A 26,060-nucleotide genomic window follows, 5' to 3' on the forward strand; every position below is an offset into this window, starting at 1 on the left:
ACCTTTTTTATAAAACTTTTCACGAGGCATCGCTAATCGTAGAGTTCTAAGCAACTTACATCTCCCTTTCATAGACCAAATCATCGTCAAACCAAGTAAAACCAAATCCAACGTGTCAATTTGTAATTTCTAAAATTTCTTTTATTCTTTTTCTCTTTTTATAGTTGTTGTCATGAATTATACCTCATTTTCCAATTAGTTTTGCTTGCTTTTTATTGCGCTTAATTATTTTTGGATACTTCAATTAATATTTATTGTTAATTCATTTAGCATTTGTTTTATAATGTTAAGCCTTTTGTTTTATGTATAAATGATAACTACATTTTAACCATGCTTCCATACAACCCTTCTTTGGGGGTCTCCCTCGCTGCTGGAAAAATCGCTGCAAAACAATTGCAATATTTTCCCCCGATTGCAGTTCCATAATTTATGTGTAAGAAAAATACAAAAACAAGTGCGTGCTGCTGTTGTTGCTGTTTAAATAATTGAATACTATATATTTGCCTTCGAAAAATGTACACATAATAAATGCATTTAAATGTAAATTAATTTAAAAATTAAACTAGAAATCTGGAAATCAGAGGACAAGCTTTCGCACACGCACCGCAAAACGAACGAACAATATTCCTGTATATATTACTAGTACGATATAACTTTTTTGCCATAATTCCCAAACCAAAAATTAAAGGATAACACCCACTCATTACGTTAGTATTCCTTTTTTTTTACAGTGTACACTTATTAATTTTTACAAAATTTATTTTTAACTTAATCTCTAAATCGTTTAATTTAGCTTTTTACGTTTATGTTTTTGTTTTTATATTCATAATTTATACAAGTCTTGTAGGTAGGTTTCGTGATTTGTTTTTTGCATGATAGTGTGTGTACGTAGGGGGGCTGGGTCGGTCTCTCAGTGTAGCTCCTGCAGTGATGCACAGTGTCTAACAGTGTTGCACAGTGTGTGTGGGGTTGTATGTGTGTTTGGGGGATTGATTGTGCAAATGGAAATCGTTTGGAAAGTCAAAGAAGTAGTGCAGAAAGTCATTTGAGGAATAGACATTATTTTTTCAGAGCCTAATTTTACTTTTTTAAATATCTTTAAATATTGTTGTTTTGCTTAACTTTTAGCTTGGGTAATGTATCTTTTTTTTGTTTACTTTAAAAACTCTCTCTCGAAAAATGTTGCACAAACATTTTAAATACTTTTTTTGTTGCTGCTGCTGCTGTGTGGAGTGTCTCGTTCTCTTTAAGTGTAGTGTGTGTATTTTTCTACTATTTTTCTACGAATCTTTTTCTTTTTCTTTGCTGCTGTGATGTGTTGCCTGTGTTTGTTTTTGTGTGTGTTCTTTTAAATGCTATTTTCCAACACTTGCTATGTAATGTTGCCTGTAATTTTTTTACTGCTGCTGCTACTACGAAGCTACTATTCTTATTAACTCTTAGTACGTTTGCTTTTTCCTTGGTGAATACTTATACGAGTATGCGCATTAAACTAAAAAGGAACATATACATGATTATTCATTAATATTTAATTATAATATATACGATTTGTGTGTGTGTGGGTTTCGTTTTTGTTTTGTTTTTAAATATTTAAATAGTGCTTTCGTTTTGTTTTGTTTTTATAGTCAGAGTCATTTTGTTCTTGGTTTTTTTGCGGGTTAGAATAAATTAGATGTTAGCATTTAGAACATAATATTAATTCCATCGTTTCAATCGTTTCTATAAGTAGTTTGAATATATTCTTCTTGAATCACAAATCATTGATGAAAACTTCATTTTACTTGGGTTTTTGGGCGACGTCGCTCTGCACACGCTCTGCTCTCTTGGTCCGTTAAATTCCGTTACAATTTTTATCATCATACATCATCTTCCTACTATCGTCATACATACATATATCCCATCTGTATCTTTCGACCTTTACTCTCTCTACATCATTTTCGACGACATCCTCCTTCCTCTTTAAGTTTTATACACAGAAATTTACAGTGGGGTTGAATGGGGCAGGGTCTTAAGGGTATTTATAGATAGATATAGTCAGAGGGTTAAGGTTTACAGGTTTGACAGTTTCAGTTATGTTCTTTTTTTGCAATGTTTTCTTCCAGTGTTGTGTGTTTTTCGTTTTCTTTTTCTTGCTTTCGAAAGGTACTAAAAATCAGTTGAACTTTTTTATTTATTTATTTATACGCTAGTTGTGTTTTTTTTTGTTTTAATCATTATTAATCCATTACAATACAATATTTCTCTTCTGGCGCTGCTTTTCGTTTTATAAACAAATTAATGAATGTCGCTAAATGCTAGACCTTAAATTCGTTTTTATATATTCATTATTCATGTATATTCATCATTCATCATTCAAGTGATTTTTTTGTGTTTTTTTTTTTTTTCCTACGATGCGCATTTTGTTGTTTTAAAATTCAGCTCTATGCAATGTGGGGGCGGGGTTTTTTGCTCACTACCATTTCCTATTTATATTTACAGGGTATTTTCCTTACTATACCATTGCTTTACCTATTTCGTTGGCATTGCTCCTCGACTTTCGACCTTCGACACTACTCTATGATTTTTGTAGGTAGGCCTTGCTGATTCACGTGTTCGTTTCGTATCGGTTTCGGTTTCTGTTTTTTCGCTTCTCAGTTTGCTCAGTGGGTTTAATTGTTACCGACGCTTTGTGCTGCCTGTCTGCTGGAACAGCCTTTAGTCCTCCTTAATGTCGGCTGCAGGCATCATCTTTCTGTACTTGACTTTGTAACGTTTTTCTTGCTGATTTTTTTTAGGACATTCGTGTAGAGTTTCAGCGCTGTAAAGGAAAATAAAATAAGGCAAGGGCGGGATATTAGTCTTGGGAGTGCTGAAGAGAGTATTTTTTATTCGTAAATCATAAGGAAACTGGGCAGAAATCATAAAGTTCTGATCATTACAATGAAAAAATCCAGCATTAAAATATACAATTATTTGGATATTTAATGCGGAAATATTTTTTGTGCTCACTATTTTTCTGATTTCATACATATTGTTTCTATACCTAGTTCTAATCTTTCATCTGTGCGTTCTCTTTGACTCACCTCAAATCCATTTAATATGGGGTTTTCATCAATGATACCACAGCCTGTTGTTTTGTGTTCTCATAACACCATTCGCCATTCCATTCCCCATTCCCATTCCCATCGATTTTGTTAGATTAGTTGAAGCTTCTCCAGTGACAGCCGTTGAAGCCAAGGGCTTCATGGTGGCCAGTGTCCTGTTGTGATGGACCCCCACCAGATCTTCGCAAGGCGACAAGCCCGTTAGCCCCGTCATGGTGGGTCGCTTGTAGTCCGCATCCCCGCCAGCAGGTTGTGCATCCCGTGTCAGCCGCAATGCCTTGAGGTGTTGCCTCTGATGATGATTGTCGCGCAGTGTTGTTGTTGTTGCCGTGGTTGTTGTTGCCAGTGGGTTGTTCTTGTTGCTGCCACCGCCTGTGGCATATTTGCTATTGCTGTTGTGCAGGGTCAGACTGTACTTGGGCTTGTTGCTGCTGACAGCATTGATGGTGCCACAGTTGCTGGCCGTGCTGCTGGCTAGACTCAAATGTTGCGGCTTCTTCGGCATGGTGCTGGTGGTGCTGCTGGCGGCTGGTGTCACATTAGAGCGGGTGCCAGTCCCTGCTCCTGCTGCCCCACCAACGGCTGCCAACTTCAAGGAGGCTTCGAACTAGAGATTATCGGGATAGCTGCGGAAATTGTAGGTTCTGGCACGCTGAAACTCCGCAGCTGCGGCAGCGGCAGCGGCCGCCGAGCTGTTCCCACTGCTATACGGATTGATCATCGGAGCCGTCGACTGGGAGTTCATGGTGCCCATGCCATCATCATAGATGCCATTGTTGTGCTCCTGCTGCAGCTGCTGCTGGTTGGCGCTGCTGCTGCTGTGGCTGTGGCTGCTCTTGCCGCCGCCGCTGCTCACAGTGTTGGTGTTGCTGGTGCCACCGCTGCTCAGCCCAGAGCCAGCGCCCTTGATGGGCTTGAATATGGCCGTGGTGGCATAGTACTTCTCCATGGGTGGCGGCGGCACAGTCGGCGGCCTGGGGAATATGCTGCTCAGCGGTGGCGGCGGAGTTCTACGCACGTTCACATAACCTCCGCCCATGCCCACACCCACACCCACACCGACACCAGAGTTGGCCATTTTTGTTGACGGCATATAGTCCTGCATGTGGGGCACCGCGTAGCCACCTTCTGGCACATCTGTGCCACAAGGGAAAGAGACAAAGAGAGCGCGAATAAGTTACCAGTTTAGTTAGAGTCGGAGGGGAGACTCCCACAAAAATGTATTTGCCATATTTTATGAGCGGAAATGTGTGAGGATTTTGCTGTCTGAGGTTTCACTGTGGTACACACCTGTATAGTCTGGCGTCATGTTACATTGTAAATCATTAACCGCTGCATAGCCATTCACACCGCTCGTGTACATGTTCACATTGAAGGGCTCGTGGTAGAGACTGTTCTTGCCAATGGAATCGTTGTCATCGACACTGGCCTGAAAAGAAAAGAGAAAGATTTGCTTAAAGATAGTTGTTAAGCGTAGAACCAATCGATATCCTTCACACTGTAAGTTTCCCTTCGATTAATTGGTAGATTTACAGCGCAACAAATCCCTGGATACTGTTGCTTTTCTTTCTACTTGGCTAGTTTTACTCTTCGTGTTACATTCAAGTTTTTCCAGGGTGAAAAACTTCCTTAATCCAATTCTCTTGCGCACACACAGACGACCTTCTGTTTAAAGTTTTTGCTGCTCAAACACTTGACCCCCACAAATCAACAGCAGAGTCTGGGCCACTCCTGCCTGCACGTTGAAAACTTCTATTAAATAAATGCCGGAAGCAGCAGCAGGCTCTCACGTAGAACGTAAGCAATGTGGAAACTCCACGCTACATTGAACAATTATGTGGAATTTTTCGATGCAAGGGCGATGGAATTTGCCAATGATCCACACACCAAGGACCCCCACCCATGTCTACCTCACTCACCTTAATGCTATTGCCATTCGGTCGATGCTTGTCCACATTGCCGCCGAGGGTATTCGGATTGAAGCTGTATTGGAATGCATCGAGTACGTTGCTGCCGCGGGCGCGTTTAGTGCGCGATACGATGAACAGGATGATGGCCACCAAAAGGATAATTATCGTTGTTAGGACAACAATGACAACGCCAATGAAATTCGCATCGTTCGGCTCCTGATCAATGGGCCGTGGTGCAATTACTGCAAAATGAACGGAGAGAAAGAACGGGAGAGAAAATTGAAATTTTAAATGAACACGACACGAAATTAAATGTAAATATTGTTCAACTAAATAATTAGCAAAAAGGCTGGGCTGGGGCACTTTTTCTATAAATTGAATTACACTTACATTGGGGTCCGTTGCTGAACTTGGAGTCGCCGCCGGATGAGGACATGCCGCCCGCGCCAGTGTTGTCGCCTGTGCCACCAGTGGCGCCCACATTCATTTTATTTTTGCCATGATTGTGCTGATAGTCGTTGCTCTGGAGAGGATATTCGCGTGTATCCTGCGCCTGGCTGGGCGAATTACTGTTGCGCTGCTCCTGCTCGTCTGTGAAATTTCCCATGGCGGGCACTGCACAAAGAAAACGGGAGGGAGAGAAAACGGGAAATGAGACACAGAACGAGTTACGAGTAGATTGGGTTGAAGTTCATTTCATTTCCATCTTTAGAAGTTTTGCCGACACCGCGCACAGCTGCGCTTAAATGATTAGTTTTTCTTCGCTCTTCCACTGTCTCTCTCTTTTTTTGGACCTTCCTTTCCTTACACTGTTCGCTCTGCTTTAAATTGTTTCGCTTTAGACACGCTTTTCTTTTCGTTCTCGTTTTCGTTTTGTCTGTCCACTAAATGTATGACCTCGAACGTGTTCATTTCCTGTCAACTTTTGGGTCTCTCGGAAAAAGGTCTTGTGTGCAGATGTTTGATTTGATTTGTTTTCTTCTTCAAGGGGCGTCACTCTCTACGTCTCTCCAGCGCTCTCTCTAGAGCCCTATCGTGTCTTATGAATATACATTTGGTTGTTTGTTATCCCTAATGATTTTGGAATGGTTGCTATCTTGCTAGTTCATTATGCTTCGACTGCGTTTTGATTGGCGTAACTCTGGACAGGAACCTGAAGATATTTCATATGATATCTAGCGTTGCTTCAAATTTGCCCCATGCCTCACTTGTGTAAACAGTGGCAGATTCTATGAACTTTATAAGAGTTTAAAAATGGTTGATATGGCACCCACATATCATGAGTTACCACGGGCTATAACAGCATGCAGTGCTCTTAGCTTATGTCTCATTATACAATTCTTCTTAGATTCTTCTAAAGATCGCTAGTTATAATAGACTAGAGCACCCGTAGAACATCGCTCACTGAACATTCAGCTTTCTCTTTCTGCTAATTCCTTCCCCCATCAACATCAAAGTTGTATCTTTTAGACATATGTCTCCAGTTCTTTGAGTCTGCCAAGCATTCTAATTGCCCGCACACCATACTTCCCTTTCTTAATTATTTCTAATCTATCATATCTATCCGTTCCATCAATTTTCATTGCTCCATCCACCCCCGAGGCTCAGTTATCTTCCGGGTTTAATCATCCCCAAACTCCTACCGTTGCTTAATAACTCCAGGGTTCCATAATTCCTAAGGCTTAGGCCTGATTATTAGCTCAGACCCAGAGGCCGTAGCACCTGTGCAGCAGTTTCTTTTGATCTCTAAATAATACCATTTCCCAGGCTTATGTTTTCGCCCTCGGAATCTCGCTCTCTGGCCAACTACCGACTGCGGACGCTGTCGCAGCATATGGCCGATGAGGATGGTGTGCCTGGCTGTGGCCCCAGAAGTGTTGTCATTTATCTCGCCAACATCTTGAGGGCATAACAAAGCAGAAATGTTTCATCGTCTCTGTCTCTAGGAAGAATGCGAGGGCGAGAGGATTGTTTTTTGTACGCCCTCGGGTCTGGGCTGCTGCGCTGCTGCCCAAAAAAAGCGTTTCCTTGAGTGGGTGACCCCGTTTCTTACAGGACAGTAAATGGCGTAATTACTGTGTGAAGTTCTTTGCTGCCAGTGCTGCGTGTCCCCATGGCTGACTGAGTGGAAGAGAGTACGGGAGCAGTGGGGCACAGGAGTTCGGGAGGAGTACGGCTGCTGTTTTGAGTTATGTCGCCTCGGTCTCCTTAGACGTCGCAAGGCACTCTCAAGGCATACCATCCCATGCCCATGCCCATTCCCATTGCCATCCCTCTGCGAAGTTCTCTGTGTGGGTCCTGCCTGGGCTTTTGTTTCGACATTGCCATTGTCCTGCTTGTCGCTTGTGTTTTTTCCTGTGAACCTCCCTACTTGGACGTATAAAAGGGGGAATATCTCTAGCATCTCCGCCTATCCCTCTCTCTCTCTCTCTCTCTGTGGTCGTCATAAAACGTTTAAAATAATTAAAATATTTCGTGCCACATTTATCACACACACAGACACACACAGGACTAAGAAATAATGGCAAATATGCCGCATATCCCTTCGCATGCCATCTCTTTCTTTTATAACTAATTCTCTTTGTGTGTGTCCCCAGGGTCTCTCTCTCCGTCCCTTTGTTTTCATGGTTTTCCTTTGTATTTTTAGAGCGAACCTTTAAATATAACTCCAGCGACAGAGCAAATCACCGCAAGCCAAAAAAGCGTCTCACAAATTGGGGTTAAATCTCTCCTGTGTGTATATACAGTGCCTGATAAAAATATACGCATGCGAACGAAACACTCGACAGATACGTGCGTTTCACTCTTTTGTTTACCCCAACCCCAACCCCACCCCGTTACCCTAGTTCTTTGAGGCCTTTTCCCTTCACTTGAGTGGCACACAAAAAATCAACGGAAAAAAAACAGCTGGTTGCCCTCTGCCACGGAGGGGGTTTACCATCCTACAGTGATCCCATACCATAACATCTTTGGTCTCTGGTCTCTCGTTTTGTGTGCGTGACAAATGCTGTTTCTGGTGTGTCATGTAATTGCTGCCTCCAAGAAGCACAGCATGGAAGTTCCCCTTGTGTTTTTTTTTCTTATTTTTTGGTATTGTGGTTTTTGCGTTTTTGGGTTATCCTTGATATGGAATTGTGCCGCGTAATGCTTTGCAGTACTAAGGATCCTCAAGTGATTGTTCCTCAGAATATTTTGCTCAAGAGGAGCATCACATTGGCTTAGGAATAAGAGGTATGATTGTTGGAATGATCTTTCAGGTTATCCTCTTAATATAAAATCCATACATCATGCTAGCTCTACCTCTGCTCCTTTATTTGCTTACAAAAGATCCGCTTATGGGTTGGCAATTTCAAAAGATTTGCTTTCAGATCACTTCCCCTACGTAAATCGCTTTTCTCAGGTATGGCAGCCTTTCTTTCTGTTCCCGGTTACAATCTCTTTCTCTCAAATCCTAATTGAACTATAAAAATCTCACTAGCAGTCGATTTACGGTTCAACTTCCTTTCCTCCATTAAAACTATTCGAAAATTCCACCCCATTCGAACGGCAAAGCGGGGCACTAAATCCCCTAAAACCATCTGGCCGGAAAAAAGTAATATGCAGCACACGAGAAAATCCCTATTCATGTGGCACGCTCTATTTGACTCATCAATCAAACTACCAGGGAACGGGACGGAACTCTATATCCACGGAAATCTATACCCTAGGCCGCTTTTCACACCTACATGGGCATGCAGTTCCCTAGATTTACGCTTCGATTTGGCTCATTTTTGGGGGGAGGAAAAACTGAATGAATATAAATGATTTCTGACCTGATCGGACTGTCAGTTCAGTGACCGAGGATCTGCAGCAGGGGTCGCCCCCTTTAAAGCAATTTGTGCCTCGGAGCGATTGCAGTTTCCGTACCGATGGCCAATGTGGCACGAAAATATTGTCTAAACATGTCGCCTGGGATTGAGCCTTGCACTTGGTACAATTTAATCAGGACATGGGAAGTGCAGTCGGGAAAAATGCCAGGCATTGCACCCTCCAGATGCCGAGGCTGTGGCGGAGGGTGTAGTGGGGTGTGGGATGCCTGCTACCCCTAAGCCAGCAGCATCTGGAGGGACAGACTGTCGTTCCATTGAGAGGGATTTTCTACTCTCTGCTTCACTTATCTCTCGACTGTTGTCTTCTCCCCCCTACCCTCTGCTGCCTACCCATTGTTGTTGGCCAAAATGTTGGAAAAATGTTTTATGTCTGTTAAGTGTAATGCATTGCATTTTCCCTACATTTTCCACCACTCGACAGTGAAATGAAGCTGAAAAATGCATTCAGATTCAGGTCCCTTCCCTGGCAATTTTCTGGCAATTTCTATTCATTCTGATTCGAGTACATCACGTACGAATGTGCGCGGAGAATGTACTCACCGGATATAAAACTGATCTCGGATAGCATTATCCATTTGACGGCGAAATACAAATTGATTTTCAAATATTTGCCAACACGATGATGCAGCTTAATGGTCACATCTCTGGCATGATCCATTATGGTATCGGGCATATACGAGAATTGTACAGGTTCACCCGAAAAGTAGCGTCCACCGATGCTGAAGAACACTTTGGCGTGTACAAAGACCTAAGGAGAGGGCAAGGGGATAAAGAAAAGCGTTAGAGAAAAGGATTTTTCATGGGTTTCAGTGCTTAAATCGATGAAAGTTCAAGTCGATTCTTTCGCTTACACAAAAATCGTTTAGATCACTTAAAAATCCCCAACCTTAAGGGCACCATTTGCAACCCTTTTTGGGGGTTATACGACACTCACCTGAACATCCTTGGTGAACATATTGTTTGTGTGCAGGACGATGGCACTGAAATTGCGTACCGTATCGAATTCAAAGACAATTTCAACCGGTTTGCCCATCAGACCGGGCGTATCATTCCGCCAGCCAATCCATTCATAACCTGTACAAAAAAAACGAATAAAAAACCATCAGAAATGAAGGGAAAGAGTGAGGAAAAATCAATAGACCAAACCCCAAAAAAAGGACTGACATGTAAAGCTTTTTAAGCTTACAACTTTGTGGGGGTGAAGTTACTGGGCCAAAGCAAATAAATGCTCACGAAGGTCTAGAGGGGGATTGGGACTCCCCACATAACTAGAAATTATGGCCAATGCGACATTTAAGCCATTTTTTCCTCTCTATGCCGCTGTTGCCTTTGTTTGCATGGCCCTAATTTCAGTTGGAGACCTACGTGGGGGGCTTAGAGAGCGGGAGGAGGGGGTTGTGGAGAGGGTTCTCCTCCATGCATAAGTCATGCAATATTAACTTGCTGCCACTACGATGGTTACATGGCTATAAGGGGCAAACCCACCCACAGCAAACAAGCTGTAACCAGAAATTATACGACAAGCAGCAGGAGGGTTCTGTGGGGGCAATCAATATGTGGGGAGGGGCAGGGAGCAACCACCATACAAATTTTCGTATTGATTTCCACTTACAATGCAAATAAGTAAGCAAAAATAAAGAAGAATAGGAAAATAATGCCCGAAAAATAAAGGCAAAACTTTGGTCATGATGCAATGCGAACTCTCATTTTATGGCGGGCTACTGTCTCGACTCTGTCTCGAATGCCAGCGGGACTATAACTCCGTTGGAGGGGGACCTTCGGGGCAGACTTCAGGGAAGCTTCAACTGTCAGACGGGGAGGGACTCCAACTTCCAATGGTGGGACTGTTGGGGTACGTACAGCGCGACTGCATGTCTAATTGTCTGACCGAAACTTTATTCCTGCGTAAAGTTTTCAATAATTTTCGATTATTGGCCATTTGCCAAAACTATGGGACACAGAGGAGGAGCAGGAGGAGGAGGAGTGCCCGTGCCCCGACGACAGTGAAAATGTGCGAAATGGCAAAAAATAAACTTGCGGAGCATTGCGAAAATTCCTCGACAACTTTTTGCCGGCAACAGCCCAGGCCGTTGGGGCGGAAATGAATGCCAGTGTTGCCATAAATTATCAAATATGCATAATGTTTACATTTTTACAGGCAGGAAAATACGGAAGAGGCAAGCAGGCGGCAGGGAAAACATCCAGAGAGCAGACTGTGGAGGGTATCCCCTCTCTCACTCTCGGGGTTATAGCAGTGCAAGTTTTTGCCCAGCCAAATAGTCGTAGTCGCAGTTTCTAGTCCGAAAAACTTACGGCTACGAGAGTATTATTTATTCCTCGTTTATTGTGTGTTGTGTTGTGTGTGTGGCAGGCAAATTATTTGCGAAAAGCCGAAACTTTTCCTGCTGCTGTTCAATGAAGTGAGCTTTCAGGATGGGTCTAGGGCGGGGTCAGACTTTGCCTTATGCTTTTTGTGTCGGTGCAACTTTTGTAATTATTTGATGTTAATCAGTTTTTTCTATTGCCATAAATCTTTATGCGGCAGCGTGGCTTTAGGAGCTGTGAACCTAGTACATGGTGAAAGTTATTGCCTTTTAGGGGCAGCCGTAGGGAAGCCTTTTAGGCACCAAGAAGTTTGGCAATGCAGAAGGAAGCTGCAGATCCATAGAGGAAAATCTAGAGAACGGATTACTAGAAAGCCAAAAGGCAGAAAACTGTTTAGTGACTTAGAAAAGGGAAAGAGTGTTGAGGAAAACAAAAATAATTAATCGGATTCTATGCTAGAGGCATAGAAAGTTGTGTCCCGACGCTATCTATGATTGTAGCGATCTTTTAGGTTCTTGAATGGATTTCGAATTTTGAGAGTGATTTTAAAATTATGAAAGGATCATTTTGTAGGTGTTTATGCGACTGAAAGTAATGTTTAAGGGAGTAGAAAATATAGGCAAAAGATGTCCCAGAGAAGAGTTAGCTTTGGGGGTATTAAATAAAAGATTTCCAAACACTTCTGAAGAGTTCCAAAACCGAATACTTTCTGAAGAGTAGAGCTATGCTGCCAGTAATTGCATCTATAATTTGTTCATGTCGGAGTATAACTATTCGACGAACTCCACTCCTCTCCCGCTTAAGTTTAGAATCTTTTTAATGCAATTTCGCTGACTTACCCTTTCCAAATCCATGAATGTCCGTGCGGAAATTATCCTTGCCCTTTTGTCCGTCCACCAATTGTCCGAGACCGTCGACATACCGATCGCCCTGCTCATTGCCATCGTATGTCTTGTCCGAGAGATCCACCTCCATGCCACGTTGCACGCCCTTTGGAATGCTGTACGAGACGATGCCCTCTGCAAAAGGAAAGCAAAAAGAGAGAACAAATTTTAAATACTCGTCTCGAGCAGGCAGAAGCGATTCGTGGAAGTGATACCAAAAACCAAATGTAAACGTAAGCCCCAAAAATAGCGTAACATGAGAACCAAAGAGGGGTGGAGCGGTGGAGGGGTGGGTACTCATGCACACACGTCATGTAATGTCACGTACCGTGTCACGTGATGCAGACAAACGATTGACGACTGACAATGTGTGTAGCCTCCACTTAAGGGGGGATTGAATGGGTTTTTGTGGCACGGTTTTTAAACTGCGGTAAAAACTTAAAGTTTTTCCCCCTAAACCAAAAGCGGAACTTTCCAACAGAGAGTGGTAGGACGGAGAGAGAGAGCAGCAGGATATTGAGTTACTTTTGAAACATAATTTCGCTCCGCTGTGCGCTCCTCTCTGTCTGCCATTTGGTTTTTGTGGTTATTTTTAGCACAAAATTTGAGAAGTGTGGAAAGAGTGGGGAGACTTTTTCTGGCTGGGGTTGGGTTTGGTTATTTTCGGGGCGGATAGTTTTTCAATGTCAAAGTCAAATGTTTTAAGCTGAGTCATGTTCAGGCCAAAAACAAAGTGTTTCGATGGTTTTTCGGGGGCCAACTTCTAGAGTGATTTTGCAGCACGCTTAAGGCAGATACCCCCGATTGTGTCTGCTTTAAGCAATCTGAGTTTGGGTTGAGGGGCGAAGAACAAACACCTGACACTAATTCCCCACTCGGAGTGCACTTTCATTCCCCCAACTGCAAAAATAATTACATTTTGTATGGACAAAAAAGAGAGAGAAAACACGGCAGTTAGGGGTTAACCGCGGGCACTCAATATAATTATAGAAGCAGTCCAGTTGGGCGTAGGACCAAACTCAAGCGTACGTTTAACTAGTTTCACTAGAATTTCTATTTACACAAACCAGGCACGTGGGTTACACATGTACAGGCAGACAGGACGAATGTTGGCGGGAATTTTCCAATAATTACCAAAAATCACATAATTACACATAATTAGAGGTAGCAATAGATAATGACGATGATGTCTGGTCGTACGTTCAGGTAGGAAATGACAGTTATCGATCATATACATGGGAGGGTTGTGTGTGCCCGATAAAAATATTAATTATTATTCGAGGCATTCGCTTAATTACAAGAATTACACACAAGGACACTGGACACTGGATACAGGAATTGTATATTTAATTAACTGCAAAGACATTTAGGGCAACGCGCGTTTCCTCCGCGACACACAGCCAACATTCACGCAATGTCCGCACGGCCACATATGAGCAGCAACGAAAACAGAAAGGGGAGACCCATGGCAGGGGAGGACTGATGGGACTGGGGCTACTGCCCTTCCCTCTGTCTGTCTGTCTGTGTCTGTGTCCGCCTTGTTATTCGCGTGCTTGCATGCGATTCTTATTTGCGTGTCGCCCCAGCAGCAGCAGCAGCAGCAGCAGCAGATTTCTGTTGTTGGTGGGGGTTAACAGTTGGATAATACTGCCGAAAAAGTGAGCAAAAAAGACAACAACATGAAGAAGTAAGGAACAAGTCCTTGTTTAAGTGCGTGGAAGATGGCAAATGGCGGGGGCGGCTCCACTGAAACTGCAATATATAAAATGTAATTTTACTTCCTTTATTGTGTTGAGTTTCTTTTTCGTTTTTGGGGGCACCGTCACGCAACCCAACGACAACTACAACGACGGCAACGACAACGTTGATGAGTCAAATTGAGGATATAAGATGGATGGATGAGTGGGTCTCTCAGTGAACTGTGGAGCGAGGGAAGACGGAGCTACAAAAAGTCTGGGGAGACAGTTAAGAGCAGGAAGGGTAAAGAGCCTTACCCTTTAGACAGAGAGAAAGTCTCAGGCTTACAGGGGGTTTGGGTATGTCAGAAAGAATCTGCACAAAAAACAAAGAGCTTTAACGTGCAGGAACTTGAAAGAACATTTTGTGGAACAAGAGATTTTTCTGTACATAAACTTTTCGTTTAGCTATAAATATTAATTAGTTAGTCCTTTACCAACAATAATTATAGTCGGAAAAGTTTGATTATTAGTTTTTGAGTCGGTAAATGTTGCGGTGTCTACAATTTTCAAGTAGTTGGGCTTTAACTTGGTTTAATTTTATAAATAGCTCTAATCTCTCTAACTTCTAAAAGTCATCCAAATCTGACCATAATTACTCGGAAAATAATAATTTTAAAGTAATTTAAATGGCTTTTGCATAAAAGCAGTCCAGTAAATGATGGTTCATTAAGCTGTAATGATTTATAAGATCTTTGCTCGTGTTAAAACTCTTACTTGAACTCCACTTGGGTGTCGCATAATCTTTGGCTACACCCACTTGTCGCTTTCCCACACACACAACTTGCAACATGCCCCCAAACTGCTGACCCCTGCAACTTCTTCAGTGAGCTTCGAGTTTCAACAGCCACCACAATAGCTGAAACCTCAGACCGAATGCCCTTTAAAAGATCCATAAATTATATGGCCATGAATGGGTAATGGCTGGTGGGTACCCATAAATTCCCAGCTTAACGCTAATCAGTTGCTGCATTTATAATGCACTTCGGAAAGCCCCCAAGTTCCAGCTCCAATTCGAAATCCAATGCCCAATGCCCAATGCCCAAAACCAATTCTGATTCCAATTTCGTTCGAAGGGCTAAGCTTTGTAACAAATTTGTGTTTAGTGTCGCCTTTTTTTTGGTGGAAATCAAAGTCCCGAGATAATCTCTGGGCCATGACGTGACCGAGCGACCTGGAGGGGACGGACCTGGACTACTCCCATTTTGTTTTTGTGATTTTTGTGGCGCTTCCAGGCGGCGCTGCCCCACACTGGGTGCGGCCGTTCGAATCGTAGGTGCGGCGGCGGCAGCGGCGGCGATTTGCATTCGAAATGTTGCTACCAAAATTTATGACCACAATTTATAAACAATTATGATGCATCTCTTGGGCACATAAAAATCGAAATGAAATCGACACAGATATAAAGGAAGGAAACTTATTGATTATCCAGCTAAACCCCCGCTTGATGTCTGGCACTTGTCTAGACCCTCCGTGGCTCCACTCTACTTTACTCTGTTCTCCGTATTGCCCCTCATCTTATCTTGTTTAATTTGCATATGAAATGTGCTGCCCCCCAGTCAGTCAGCCAGTCAGTCAGCCAGTCAGTCAGTCGCTCTTGAAGCGAGCAAATCAAATGACATGGCCGCAAAATGTGTGTGTGTTGGGTTGCGTGTCTGGCCACCAAAAAGTGGGTGGGCATAGTTTTGTGAACCCCAAATGGCGCCACTTATCAGCGCTACTCTCGCCCCTTGCAAACGTTGCGTTAATTTACAGAATAATTTTCAACTTCCGCGCCGTTTTCCCTAGGGATCCCGGGCCGCAGTACAAATTGTCATTAGGCGCTGGACTCCAATCAGCTGGAACTCTCCTCTGGCACACTCCGCCTCCTGCCCGATGGCTCCCGCTGCCTCTTTCTATGGCCATACCTATGGAAATTATAGAAAAATTTGTTTGTCCAGACTGCCGTCGCCGTGCACTACTTGACAATTGCGTGCAAACATCGACAAGAGCCAGGTTGCTGTTCTGCTTTTTTGCTGCTTTTTTGCTGCTTTTTCTCCGCCTTTTTGCTTGCTGCCTTTTTGGACTTGTCGTCGTCTGGGATTTCGATTTTGCGGCTGTGTTTTTCCAATGTCTGCACGCGATATTGTTCAAGTACACACACCACACATGGCCGTTAAAAAGAAACCCCAACAAAAAAGTCAAGAGAGAAAAATGCGCTACAGTTCGGTTCCGCCAATATGCGAGGAGTGTGTACAGGAGGAGGAGGGTCTCTAAACATAGGCGCAGTACGTCTGATCGTCTGGCTTGGATTATCCCCTACACTGCTCTGGGAGTAGGGAAATTCCTGCCAAAGTGCGCCGGACTGCGCGGTACTTTTCAAGGGAATATCTTTATGATTGTGTACACCCACTTTTCAGTGTTTAGTTTAAGGCATGAGTATGCCTTGGATCTCAGTTATTTAGAGTACCCATGCTGCCATTCCCTTGTACATATAAAGAGGCATCTATGACTATCTCCATCTCCTATGTGCAAGTAAGAGCAAATGCCAATGCAAATGTGTAGACAGACAGACAGACAGACGAACACTTAAGCCGCTTTGGGCTGTGCTGCTCCTCCGGTTTAGTCGTCGCTTAATAAATTAGCAACTGACACTAAGACTCTGTTAGCCTTTCCACAGTATCATTGCTCATGTCGCATTTTTATCGCACTCGCTTCAATTCAGTTCTTCTTACCTTCCCAGGGACAACCGACGATCTCGGCACGCAGGCAGACAGTGCGATCGTACTGGCCGTACGGATAGATGCGTATCTTCGAGGCAAATATAATCGGCTGCAAGGCATTCTCCACCTCGCTATAAGTGTTGATGTTGCCCGGCAGAATCTGTGGAGCAGAGTAAAGGTAAAGCCTTGTATGTGCTCTGTGGCAGCTGCAGACTCTTCTTCTCACTTACCTCCTTGCCTTGAGAGTTCTTCCAACGTTGCCATTTGTCAAAGCCCGGACGCCAATACTCCAAGACGTATGCCTCGGTGTACTCCTGGCCCTGGCCCTTGCCGAATCTGCCCTGGGTGCGTACAGCGGTGATCACATGCGTCTGCAGCAGATCGACCTGCAGATACTCCTTGAGCGCATTCGATACCATGTGCTTGGGGCACCAGGCTCCGCCGTTATTATCGGTTTTCAGTCTGCCACAAGCGGAGAGAGAAAGAGATGTAAAGACTTTATTAATTAGGCTCCTCTTGAACGGTAGCGAAAAACCAGTCCCCTGGTTGGGGACAAGCTTGGGGGAAATTTGTTGTATAAATTAATTGACATTAAGCGTTCGGCACCACACGGCGAGGAGCAGCAGCAGCAGCACCACTGACAGCGGGCCCAGTGGTGCTGCTGCGGGGGGAGGCCCGACCGTCTGGCAGCTCGTCTACGTTCGTTAAGCTTTTGCGGTTTTAGACATACAGACACACACACAGCAGGACGTTGTCTGTGTAATTAAGGATTAATTTAAGTTATATCCCAGGTCCCAATAGCAGCCCCAAGTCCCATTCTCTGGCTAAAACTTTAATCAATTTCTAGCTGTTGGTCCCGCATTGATATGTTAACCACTGCTACAAGCACGGCTTGCATGGCTCTCTTTTTGGTTTATATTTCAATTAGGTTTTACATGCTTGATTGCATTTTGGGGTCTGCCTGGATGGCTGACTGCCTGACTGCCTGCCGTAATGCCTGGCCATTATTCATGGGCCGCTCTCTAGTCAGAGGCCTAGACCTGGCTCCTCTCCTTCCTGGCTACTGGAGGCCTCCCCCTTGTCGTCACAAATTGCTTCATTTGACAGCTGCTGCTTCCCTGCCAGCGGGTTATTGAATTCGAATGGCAACGGGCCATATCTACGCTGTAGATTTTTTTATGTTTTTTTTTTTACCATGCTGGAATTTAGTTATTAATTTCCCAATGTGCCTGCCGCATGTGTGTGCCTGTGAATCGTGCAATTAGTGGAAGACTGTTGCAAAATGAATTGAGACATTATTGAAAACTGCGTTTGATTCTTTGACTGTTTGCTAGGTAATTTTATGGTAAAGATAACCCTGCAGCTACTAACTACTCCTTAGGAACTGAAGCTACTAACTACTCCTTAGGAACTGAAGCCATTCCCTACTGTTTTGCTTTTGAAGCATCTTTCAATCTCCATTAATCCGAACTGCAATTATTTTCAAGTGCATGGATCACAGATGAGTAAGGCAAAAGGCAGCACAGAAACAAGCTCGATTTCAACTTCAGCCTGCAGCTCCTTCAATCTGTTCTGGTAGCAAATATCCGTGGGGCTCCGAGGGAGCGAAAGGCGGAGAGCGCTGGCATAAAAATCATTTAAAATGCTAATATCCTCGGTTATGTGCATTTCAACTTGACTTTAATTATTGTTATTGCCAAAGTTAACAGTCTGCTCGTTCCGTGGGTCGTTCTGCTGCCCATTTCAGGGCCCTCTGCCGCTGATGGACTGACTAACTCCCGCCTGCTGTCTGCCCCTCATGGCTGCAGGGGCATAGAGCATCTAATCAAGAGAAGGAGCAGCACGAGTCGCTCTCTCTGCTGTTCTTTTTGTTTGTAATATGTAAAAGGTTGTAAATTTAATGGGAGGCAATGCAGGAGATGGTCTGGGCCATGCGGTAATGAAAATCAAACAGCGCCAACTGTCATTAAACTAATCTTTGTAATTCAATAGCTGCCCCCATGCTATCCCTAGGGTTTTTGTGTGCTCCTTTGCGCTCCTTCGCTGTCTCCACTGCTCTCTCATTCTCCTTCTCCTTCTCTGCCTCTGTCCCGTAATGAATTACTTCATGGAGCAATTTTTTCTTTGCTGCCTGAAGTCGCTCTCGGAGTCTAGCTCTCTCTCTGGGTTAGGTAAGTGCACGGCAGCGCCTCACAAATTATAATGCTGCCTGCACTTTTGAACTTTGCTGGTTAGCCAGCCATCCAGCCAGCCCCGCCCTCGCTCCATGGAACTCTTTTCGGGGAGCTAGGCAAATTGCAGTTCGCCTGATTGGCTGCTGAGGCTGATGGAAAGACAAAAGAAACTTCCAAGTTGAGTTTTGCTGTGGCGCCACCCACTCTCTCTGTCTTTCTCTGTGTGTGGTTGAAGGGACTTTCAAACTTGCACTGCTCTACTCTCGTGCAAAGTATCTGAAATTAGTTTGCCTGCAGAGCGCAGAAGACTTGATTTAAAAGCCTAAACCATAATGAATATATTCCCCACTCCCCTGCCGCTGACCATTACCTCTGCAGTCACTTAACCTCGCGCTGGCAGGAATCGCAGCAACCGGCAATGCCATGCCACACATTGCCTGTCAATCTGCCACGGAAAGAGCAGCGGCAGCGGCAGCGGCAGTGGCAGGAGAGTCTACTCAGCATTCAGACGGACAAAACCCATCCAGATCCACGACAAAACTGCCTCTCTTTTTAGCCAGGTGATTCAATGCAATGCCATCAGCGACTGCCTCTTGCATGCCCGCATCTTGGGGCCCCGACTCCTATTTTCGATGCTGCCCGCTGCCTGGCCTCCCTTTTGTCTTTGGCTTGCGAGCTTCACACAGATCTTTTTAGTACAAATTCCAGTTAATCTCGGCAGACAGAGACAGCCACAGAAAATGTATTTTGTTTATCTGCAACGTGCTCATCACGCGTCGTTTTTGTGGCTTTACTTTACTGCCGACCCCCTTGGCCATAAAGGGTTAATGATGCCTCCAGCTATGGCTCCACCTCCACCTACTCCACTGCTTGTTCCACTCTCTCTCTGCCTCTGTCTCTGTAGATTTGTGGTTCTGTTCTGTCAGTCAGAGACCGTACAGTTGAGTGTTTTTTAAGTGCTGCCGCCTGCATGTCCATAAACTCAGACAGCATCAAAAATTATTACAAAACCAAAGCGAAAAATCACGTAAACGGCAGGGGAAATGCGAAAGCCACTTGCAGGTTTGATTTCTGCCACACAACTCAACGGGGGAAATTGACATGTTTATGTGTGTGTCTGATATTTTTACACTAATTACAGGGCCAAAAGCTGCCTTTCCCCTGTGCTCATCAATCAATTGGCTTTGCTTGCAAAACTTCCTTTTCAAACGCATTGCCACGGCTCTACTCACACTCGCACTTCCTGCCGACAATAAATAATAAACAAATAAACAAACGCAAGAAATAAATGCAAACACAACTGAACTTTGAGTGAGGGGAAAAACCAGTTTCGTGCATTTCTGAAATTGCATTTAATTAGCTCTCTGGCGGCAAAGGGCAAGTGCCGCATTTGCCTCTTCTTCAGTCGAAGATATCATCGTCATTGTCATCATTTGACTGTCAAACCCATTAAACGGTTGCCGGCAACCATTTCATTCCACTCCACTCTTCCCTGCCGTTTGCACATTCGTTTTACCATCGGCTGAAAGATCTTTTATCGGGTTAAAAGGCGCTAGCCGAACACCAAATATTTTCTACACTCTGCTCACAAGATATGCAAAACACGAGTGTTCCCCATCTATTTGTTTGCTTGTTGATGATCCAACTGTTTGTGTCATAACATAAATTTTACTCTAGAGTCTAGACAAAAGCCGAGAAGGAGGAAGGGCAGGGGGCGATGGGCAGTGGCCAAAAAGTTTTCCGATTTTATTGACTGCCCGTCTTATCGGTCTCTAATGAAGTTGTCTATAAAATTAGCAATTAAATGAACACGCCAGAGACAGACGGACAGACAGCGCGGCAGCCATTGCAGATAAGCCTCTCCTCTCCCAGTCGTCGTCGCAGTCGTCGTCGTCGTGGGGCAGCTTTGGGTTAAATGGATAATGAGCTGGAAGCTGTGGCAATGGTGGGGGAGAGGACAGGGCAGGGGGATGTAATCTTCAGAGCGGATCTTTAGCACATATCAATATGATGGCAGCAGCGGGTTTTCTATGCTCTCTGCTTTGATTTCAGCTCCCGTAAGGGTTTCTACATCGCATTTTAGGCTGGAAGTTTCTGCTACAAAACACTGTGCTGGCTTCGGTCTTAAATTTACAGAGCTGAATCGTTTGCCAAAAATCATTAAGATTTAAATATTAGTAAACAAAATAAATGTAAAATAAACACCTCAAAGCTTGCTAGAATAAAAGTTGACTCTAATTTCTATTTACTTACACAAAATCAAAGATTTTAGCAATATTTCCCCCGAATTACTCCCACAAATTAACTGAGCTTCCCTTTTTTTATTGGACTAAAGATTATTTCCCCTCATTGAGCGTTTTCTTTGCTGATTAAATCCTCCATTTCGACTCTCTTCAATTTTTCTTTCAATCTCTAAGCCCAATCCACTTTCTATGGGCCCCCACACTCTACTATTTATTGTGGCTTTTTTATGCAGTTCTCAGACTCAAGGAAAGCCTTTTCCCTTAACCCGAACAACCTCTTTAACCTTTCAAGCAAACTTCGATCTTGAGACTCCCCTTTCACCTCGTTTTCGATGAAGTCTCTCCCTCTCACTCTCTCTGGGACTGGAGCGGAAACTTACCTTGCATGTTGAGGACCAACAAAGCCCGTGTCATGGGCCGAGCTTGCTGTGATTTGAGCATCTGCTATGGCTCCCGACTCCATGCCCAAAGGCACATTGCATGTGGCTAGAAAGAAACAGAAGAGAGATATTTTTTAAATTTAATTTTTCATGAAAAATAAACCAGAGGAAAACAACTTTAATTAATGATGATGTTTGGGTGGAGCAGCGACCATCCATATAAATATAGAATGCACTTGGCAGGGTCCAATCTCCACGATGGCAGCAGCAGCAAACGCCCATCGAATCTATCAAAATAAGTCAAGCGTCAATTTGACTTTTTTGACATTTGCTTTTGCTGCTGGACGGAATCGGAGGAGGGCGTATTCCAGAAGATGTACACCACTCTGGGAACCGCTCTCTTTGGACTTTTGAATGCATCTCTACACTCATTTTGAATAAACCAAACACTTAATCATTGCCAAAGCCAACTCCTGGACCTGCAATGGCAGAACGTCAACTACTTTACTTAATTTATTGCCTACCAATTGCATTTGGCAGGGAGTGAGGCATCCTGCTTGCTGCCTGCTGCTGCCTTTGAAGATGGAAGGTAGTCCAGAACCAGACCCAGACCCAGCTCCTCGCCCATCTCTGACAGTCGCCTGCTGACATTTTCGCCAGAATCAACACTGATTTGACACGACTTTTGTTGCCCCGGCCCAGCGTGCGCACGGACCAATCCCACTTTTTGATCTCCTCCTACCCAGCATCAAGCATCAGGCACCAAGCACCAAGCACCAGCCAGCAGTCAGCAGCAGAGGTGCGTGCATTTGTTTAGAAGTTTATAAATAAACACATGGCACGAGGGGCAGGGACTGTGTGAGTAGAGTGGGGCACAAATCAGGGGCAGGTGGAGGTACTGAAGCGTGGCAGGTGGGGGTCGGGCTTGGAATCAGGCGGCAACCAACAAACTCAATTGGATATTGTGTAGGAGGTTGTTCAGAGAACATCAACACAGCTCGTGGTTGAGTTGGTATTTTATGTATTTTTGTGGAAAATATAAAAAGTAATTGCTTACTTTGTTTGAGTTGTATTTTGTAAAAGAAATTGAACGAGTCTGGTATTTTTGTGGTATTTTATTTTGTATTCTGCAAATTTCAGTGTTTATTTTCTGGTATTTAATCGCTACAGCGAAATTGGTTGGTGGTAGACGATCAGTCCGATGAGTTACTGAAAATTTTGAACTCAAAACGGACACCAAGAAAAGTCTGATATTTTGGTATTTCTAGTATGTTAGGAATTTTTATGGGTATTTAATTGGTAAAATTTAATATTTCGCTGGAGCTTAAAGTTGTACTGAAGAAATATTTGTTGTTCATTTTTCAGAACTTCATTTGGTAGTTTTTAGGGAAAACTTGAATTAAATAAGTCAATTTTTTGTGGACTCTTACAGCCTTTTATGGCAATCAAAAACAATAGAAATTCACCTGCCAAGCACTTGACATTGGTTGGTATTCATCGAACAATCTGTGATGGTATTTTGCCAACATATTTTTCCCATCTCTGGTGCATTTCTGGTGCAGCATCTGGTGCATTCGCACTTGATTGGATTTGATAGCTGGCAATGCTAATGTGTGGCGAAGTGCCTTGCCGGGTACCCAGGTTGTGGGGTCAGAAGCCACACCACACTCCGCCCTCCTCCGCCTAGAAGGTGCTCCACATACTGTGAGACTTTGACTTCGACTCCGACTCTGACTGTGACTTTGGGCTCTGACTGGCTCTGACTCTCTGGACTGCATATTGCAAGTGCATTCATTTGGAAAATTGTTGCATGTTTTGCTAACTCAACTCTCCCATCGAGTTGTGCCTAGCCCCAGCAACAAACAAGAGCAAAAATCTGGAAAAATCTGGAATAAGAAGCCCAGGCACAGGAGTGCTGCTAGGGATTGTGTTTGCTTTTTGGAAGAGGGGATTGGAGCAGAACAAAATACCACTAAGGCAACAACAGAAGTCTATGGTTTTACATTCAGTTTTTTGGGGGTCGGGTGGAACATGTTTATAAAGTTGTATTTATGTATTTGTGTTGCTTGATTAACTATAAATATTATGGCAGATTGGTCCAAAAAAAGGAAAGGACAGAAGACAGGAAATTGAAGTCGAAATTGCTTTATTTGTGAAAGACTTTTCCAGGCAGGGTTTATGCCTCTGATGAGGGCGAAACTTGCCTAAACTTTCTCTATATTTTTCTCCCATTTCGGGCATAATTATTCTAATTGAATTTTGCGGCAGAACTCAATAATCTACGACTAACATACAAAGTACTATACTTCCAGATGAATGGCCCACCGTTTATGTATTTCCCATTCTAATACAACATCCCAACCCATCCCCATCCCTGCTCCTGTTATGAGGAAATGTTTTGCGCCGTCTTTTGTGCCGTCCATTCGATGTCTCGTTGTCGCCAGAGAGCTGAAGGAGAAGAAGCCTTGAAGTCTTTCGACCATATCATATCGAAATTTATGAACCGCTGACATGCCATGGCCATTGAAATTGGCCATAATCCTAAGCCACATGTCGCCGCTATGGCTTCATTAAAGCCCACTCTCTCGACTGGTACTACTGTGTACTACGAGTCTCCTTTTCCTCCTTTTTCCCTCTTTTCCTTTTACTTTAAAGACGACATAAAAATGCCAATATGCCTATTAATGAGCAGGGAGACGGGCGCAGGAGAGGGTGGGCAATCCATGACTCCTTATGGGGCTGCCTGCCTGCTGCCTTGCAACATGTCGAGTTTTCTGCGACGGACACCCCGTGGAGCTCGAGAGGAGGAGCTCCAACTGTGCCGCCTATCTGCTGGCGGTAGGAAAATGATGAGACACATAAAAACTGGCTTTCAATGTCAATTAAAATAAATTTAAGCAAGAGCCAAGAGTCGTGCCTGACCCACAGCAATCCCCAGCAGCAGCGTCTCCAGAGATATTTCTTTTGATTGATTCGTATGAGTGGTGCTGAATGGAATGGAATCGAATGAGTGTACTCACCAATATCGAATGCCTGTATGGTTGACGTATTGAGCAGCAGGCAGCAGCATCCGATGGCAATCATTAGGGCCAAGGGGCAGCTTCTAGCCTTGGCTGTGGGGCAGGTTGTGATTGTGGACTTGGTGGTGGGGGAAAGGCACTGGCGGGAGAGCATTTTGCTGCTATGTTTCATGCTGCGGAGTGTGGGAGAGAGATCTGTAAAGGCACGAGAAAATGTAGAAGGAAAATGTTAGTTGAATGCTAAATTATTGACTTAAATTTTAACCTTTAAACTTGTCTGTTAAGCTTCAACCTCTGCGTCTTTATGTCTGTCTCTCTGCCTGTCAGTTGTCATGCCTTCAATCTCTCAATCTTTGACTGTTGTCTCTTCAATTAGAAAGCATCACTCGGGTGCTGCTGCTGTTTCAACTCTGAATGAATCGGAAACTCAATTGATGGCCAAGCAGCAGCAAGAAAAGAAGAAAAACGTCAGGAAAAATCTCTGCCCCGTCGTCTGCATTGACTTTTTTGCTTGGCTCTTCTACGATTTTGACTTGAATGAATGCAAAGTGAATGTGCGTGACGACGACGAGAGCAGGCAGCCAGGCAGCCAGGCAGCATGCCCCTACCACGTTCCTGCCACTTGCCTTGCTTCTCTTTCTGACTGTGGGATGACTTTGTGCTTTTCATTTAACATTATTTTGCAACAATTTTTGCTCCAATAGTCAGACATGTGGAGAGTCAGAGTGTGAGAGAGAGAGGCCATAGAAAGCGGTGCAAAAGCAAACATGTTCTTCCTCTGCCCCTCGTGCCACACGCTGCTGTCGTTGCTGCCACTGCTGGTTATCCCATTCACCGATGTCTAAGCCAGTTTCCGCTTTAATTTAACGCTGGCTGGGCGAAAAGGAAAAACCAGAACACCCCACAGACCCCCAGTCCCTGCCCCAGTCACTGCCCCATTGCCGCCAGCTGTTGAAGCAATTTAAGAGCAAAAGCTGCTGCAGGCAGGCCCCTGTCCCTGTCCCCTGTCCTTGTCCCCCCAAGAAATGTATTTAGTTTATGCAAAGCGTGCGGCATGGAGGATAAAAAAGGGCAAAAGGTAGCGCCAGATGATGAACGTGAGTGTCGCAGGACACACGGACTCAGCCCCGACCCAGCCCAGCCCAACCAGTGAGCCGGCAAAAAGGACATCAGCCCGCCCGCCCGGACCCGACCCTACGTTTCTGTTTAGTTTGCAAATTTCTTTTGATGTCTTTTAATTTTAATGAGTTGCAGGCGGCTGTGGCAGAGGCGGCAGCGGCTACCCTTAAGTAAAACTAATTAGAAGCGAAAAGCGAGCGTAGGAGTCGCCACCAAAAGAAAGGATACAAAAAGGATAAGGGAGAGGAGTGTGGGTGTGGATGAGCAGCGCACAGCTTCCTACTTTGTCCCATTGTACATTCTCCAGGTGCGCCTGCCTGCCCCATGCTGCTGTAATGGAAGCCACTCGTATTACAAGTTGCATGCCACACTGCCACATGAGTGTGTGTGTGCCTGATTCGTATCTAATAAATGTGGCTACCAGGTTCTTGAATCTATCTGCCGGTTGTTCCTTCTCCCTTTTCGGAGTGTCCTGGACATGCAAAAAATTGTCTACGTCACGAGGCAATTTGTCACGCAGCTGCTGCCCCTCCTTGCTGCTGCTGTTGCAGCTGAGATACGGCTACAGATACACCCGCAACACCCCCACTCGCATGTGTGTGTGTGTGTGCTGCC

General features: G+C 44.3%; 1 protein-coding gene across 1 annotated transcript; it reads right to left on the bottom strand.

Annotated features, from left to right (window-relative positions):
* Positions 1 to 1,616: 1,616 nt before the first annotated feature.
* LOC117902352 lies at positions 1,617 to 24,521 on the bottom strand. Its single transcript, XM_034813663.1, is given in 12 exon segments — positions 1,617 to 2,797; positions 3,063 to 4,220; positions 4,374 to 4,512; positions 5,003 to 5,235; positions 5,384 to 5,608; positions 9,403 to 9,610; positions 9,797 to 9,936; positions 12,027 to 12,206; positions 16,522 to 16,669; positions 16,740 to 16,971; positions 21,307 to 21,412; positions 24,327 to 24,521. Coding segments are annotated over 11 exon segments (2,913 nt in total). The 5' UTR covers positions 24,499 to 24,521; the 3' UTR covers positions 1,617 to 2,797; positions 3,063 to 3,090.
* Between the last annotated feature and the right edge of the window lie 1,539 nt (positions 24,522 to 26,060).

This window comes from Drosophila subobscura, chromosome U (genome assembly GCF_008121235.1).
Source record: "Drosophila subobscura isolate 14011-0131.10 chromosome U, UCBerk_Dsub_1.0, whole genome shotgun sequence".
NCBI classification, from domain to species: Eukaryota; Metazoa; Arthropoda; class Insecta; order Diptera; family Drosophilidae; genus Drosophila; species Drosophila subobscura.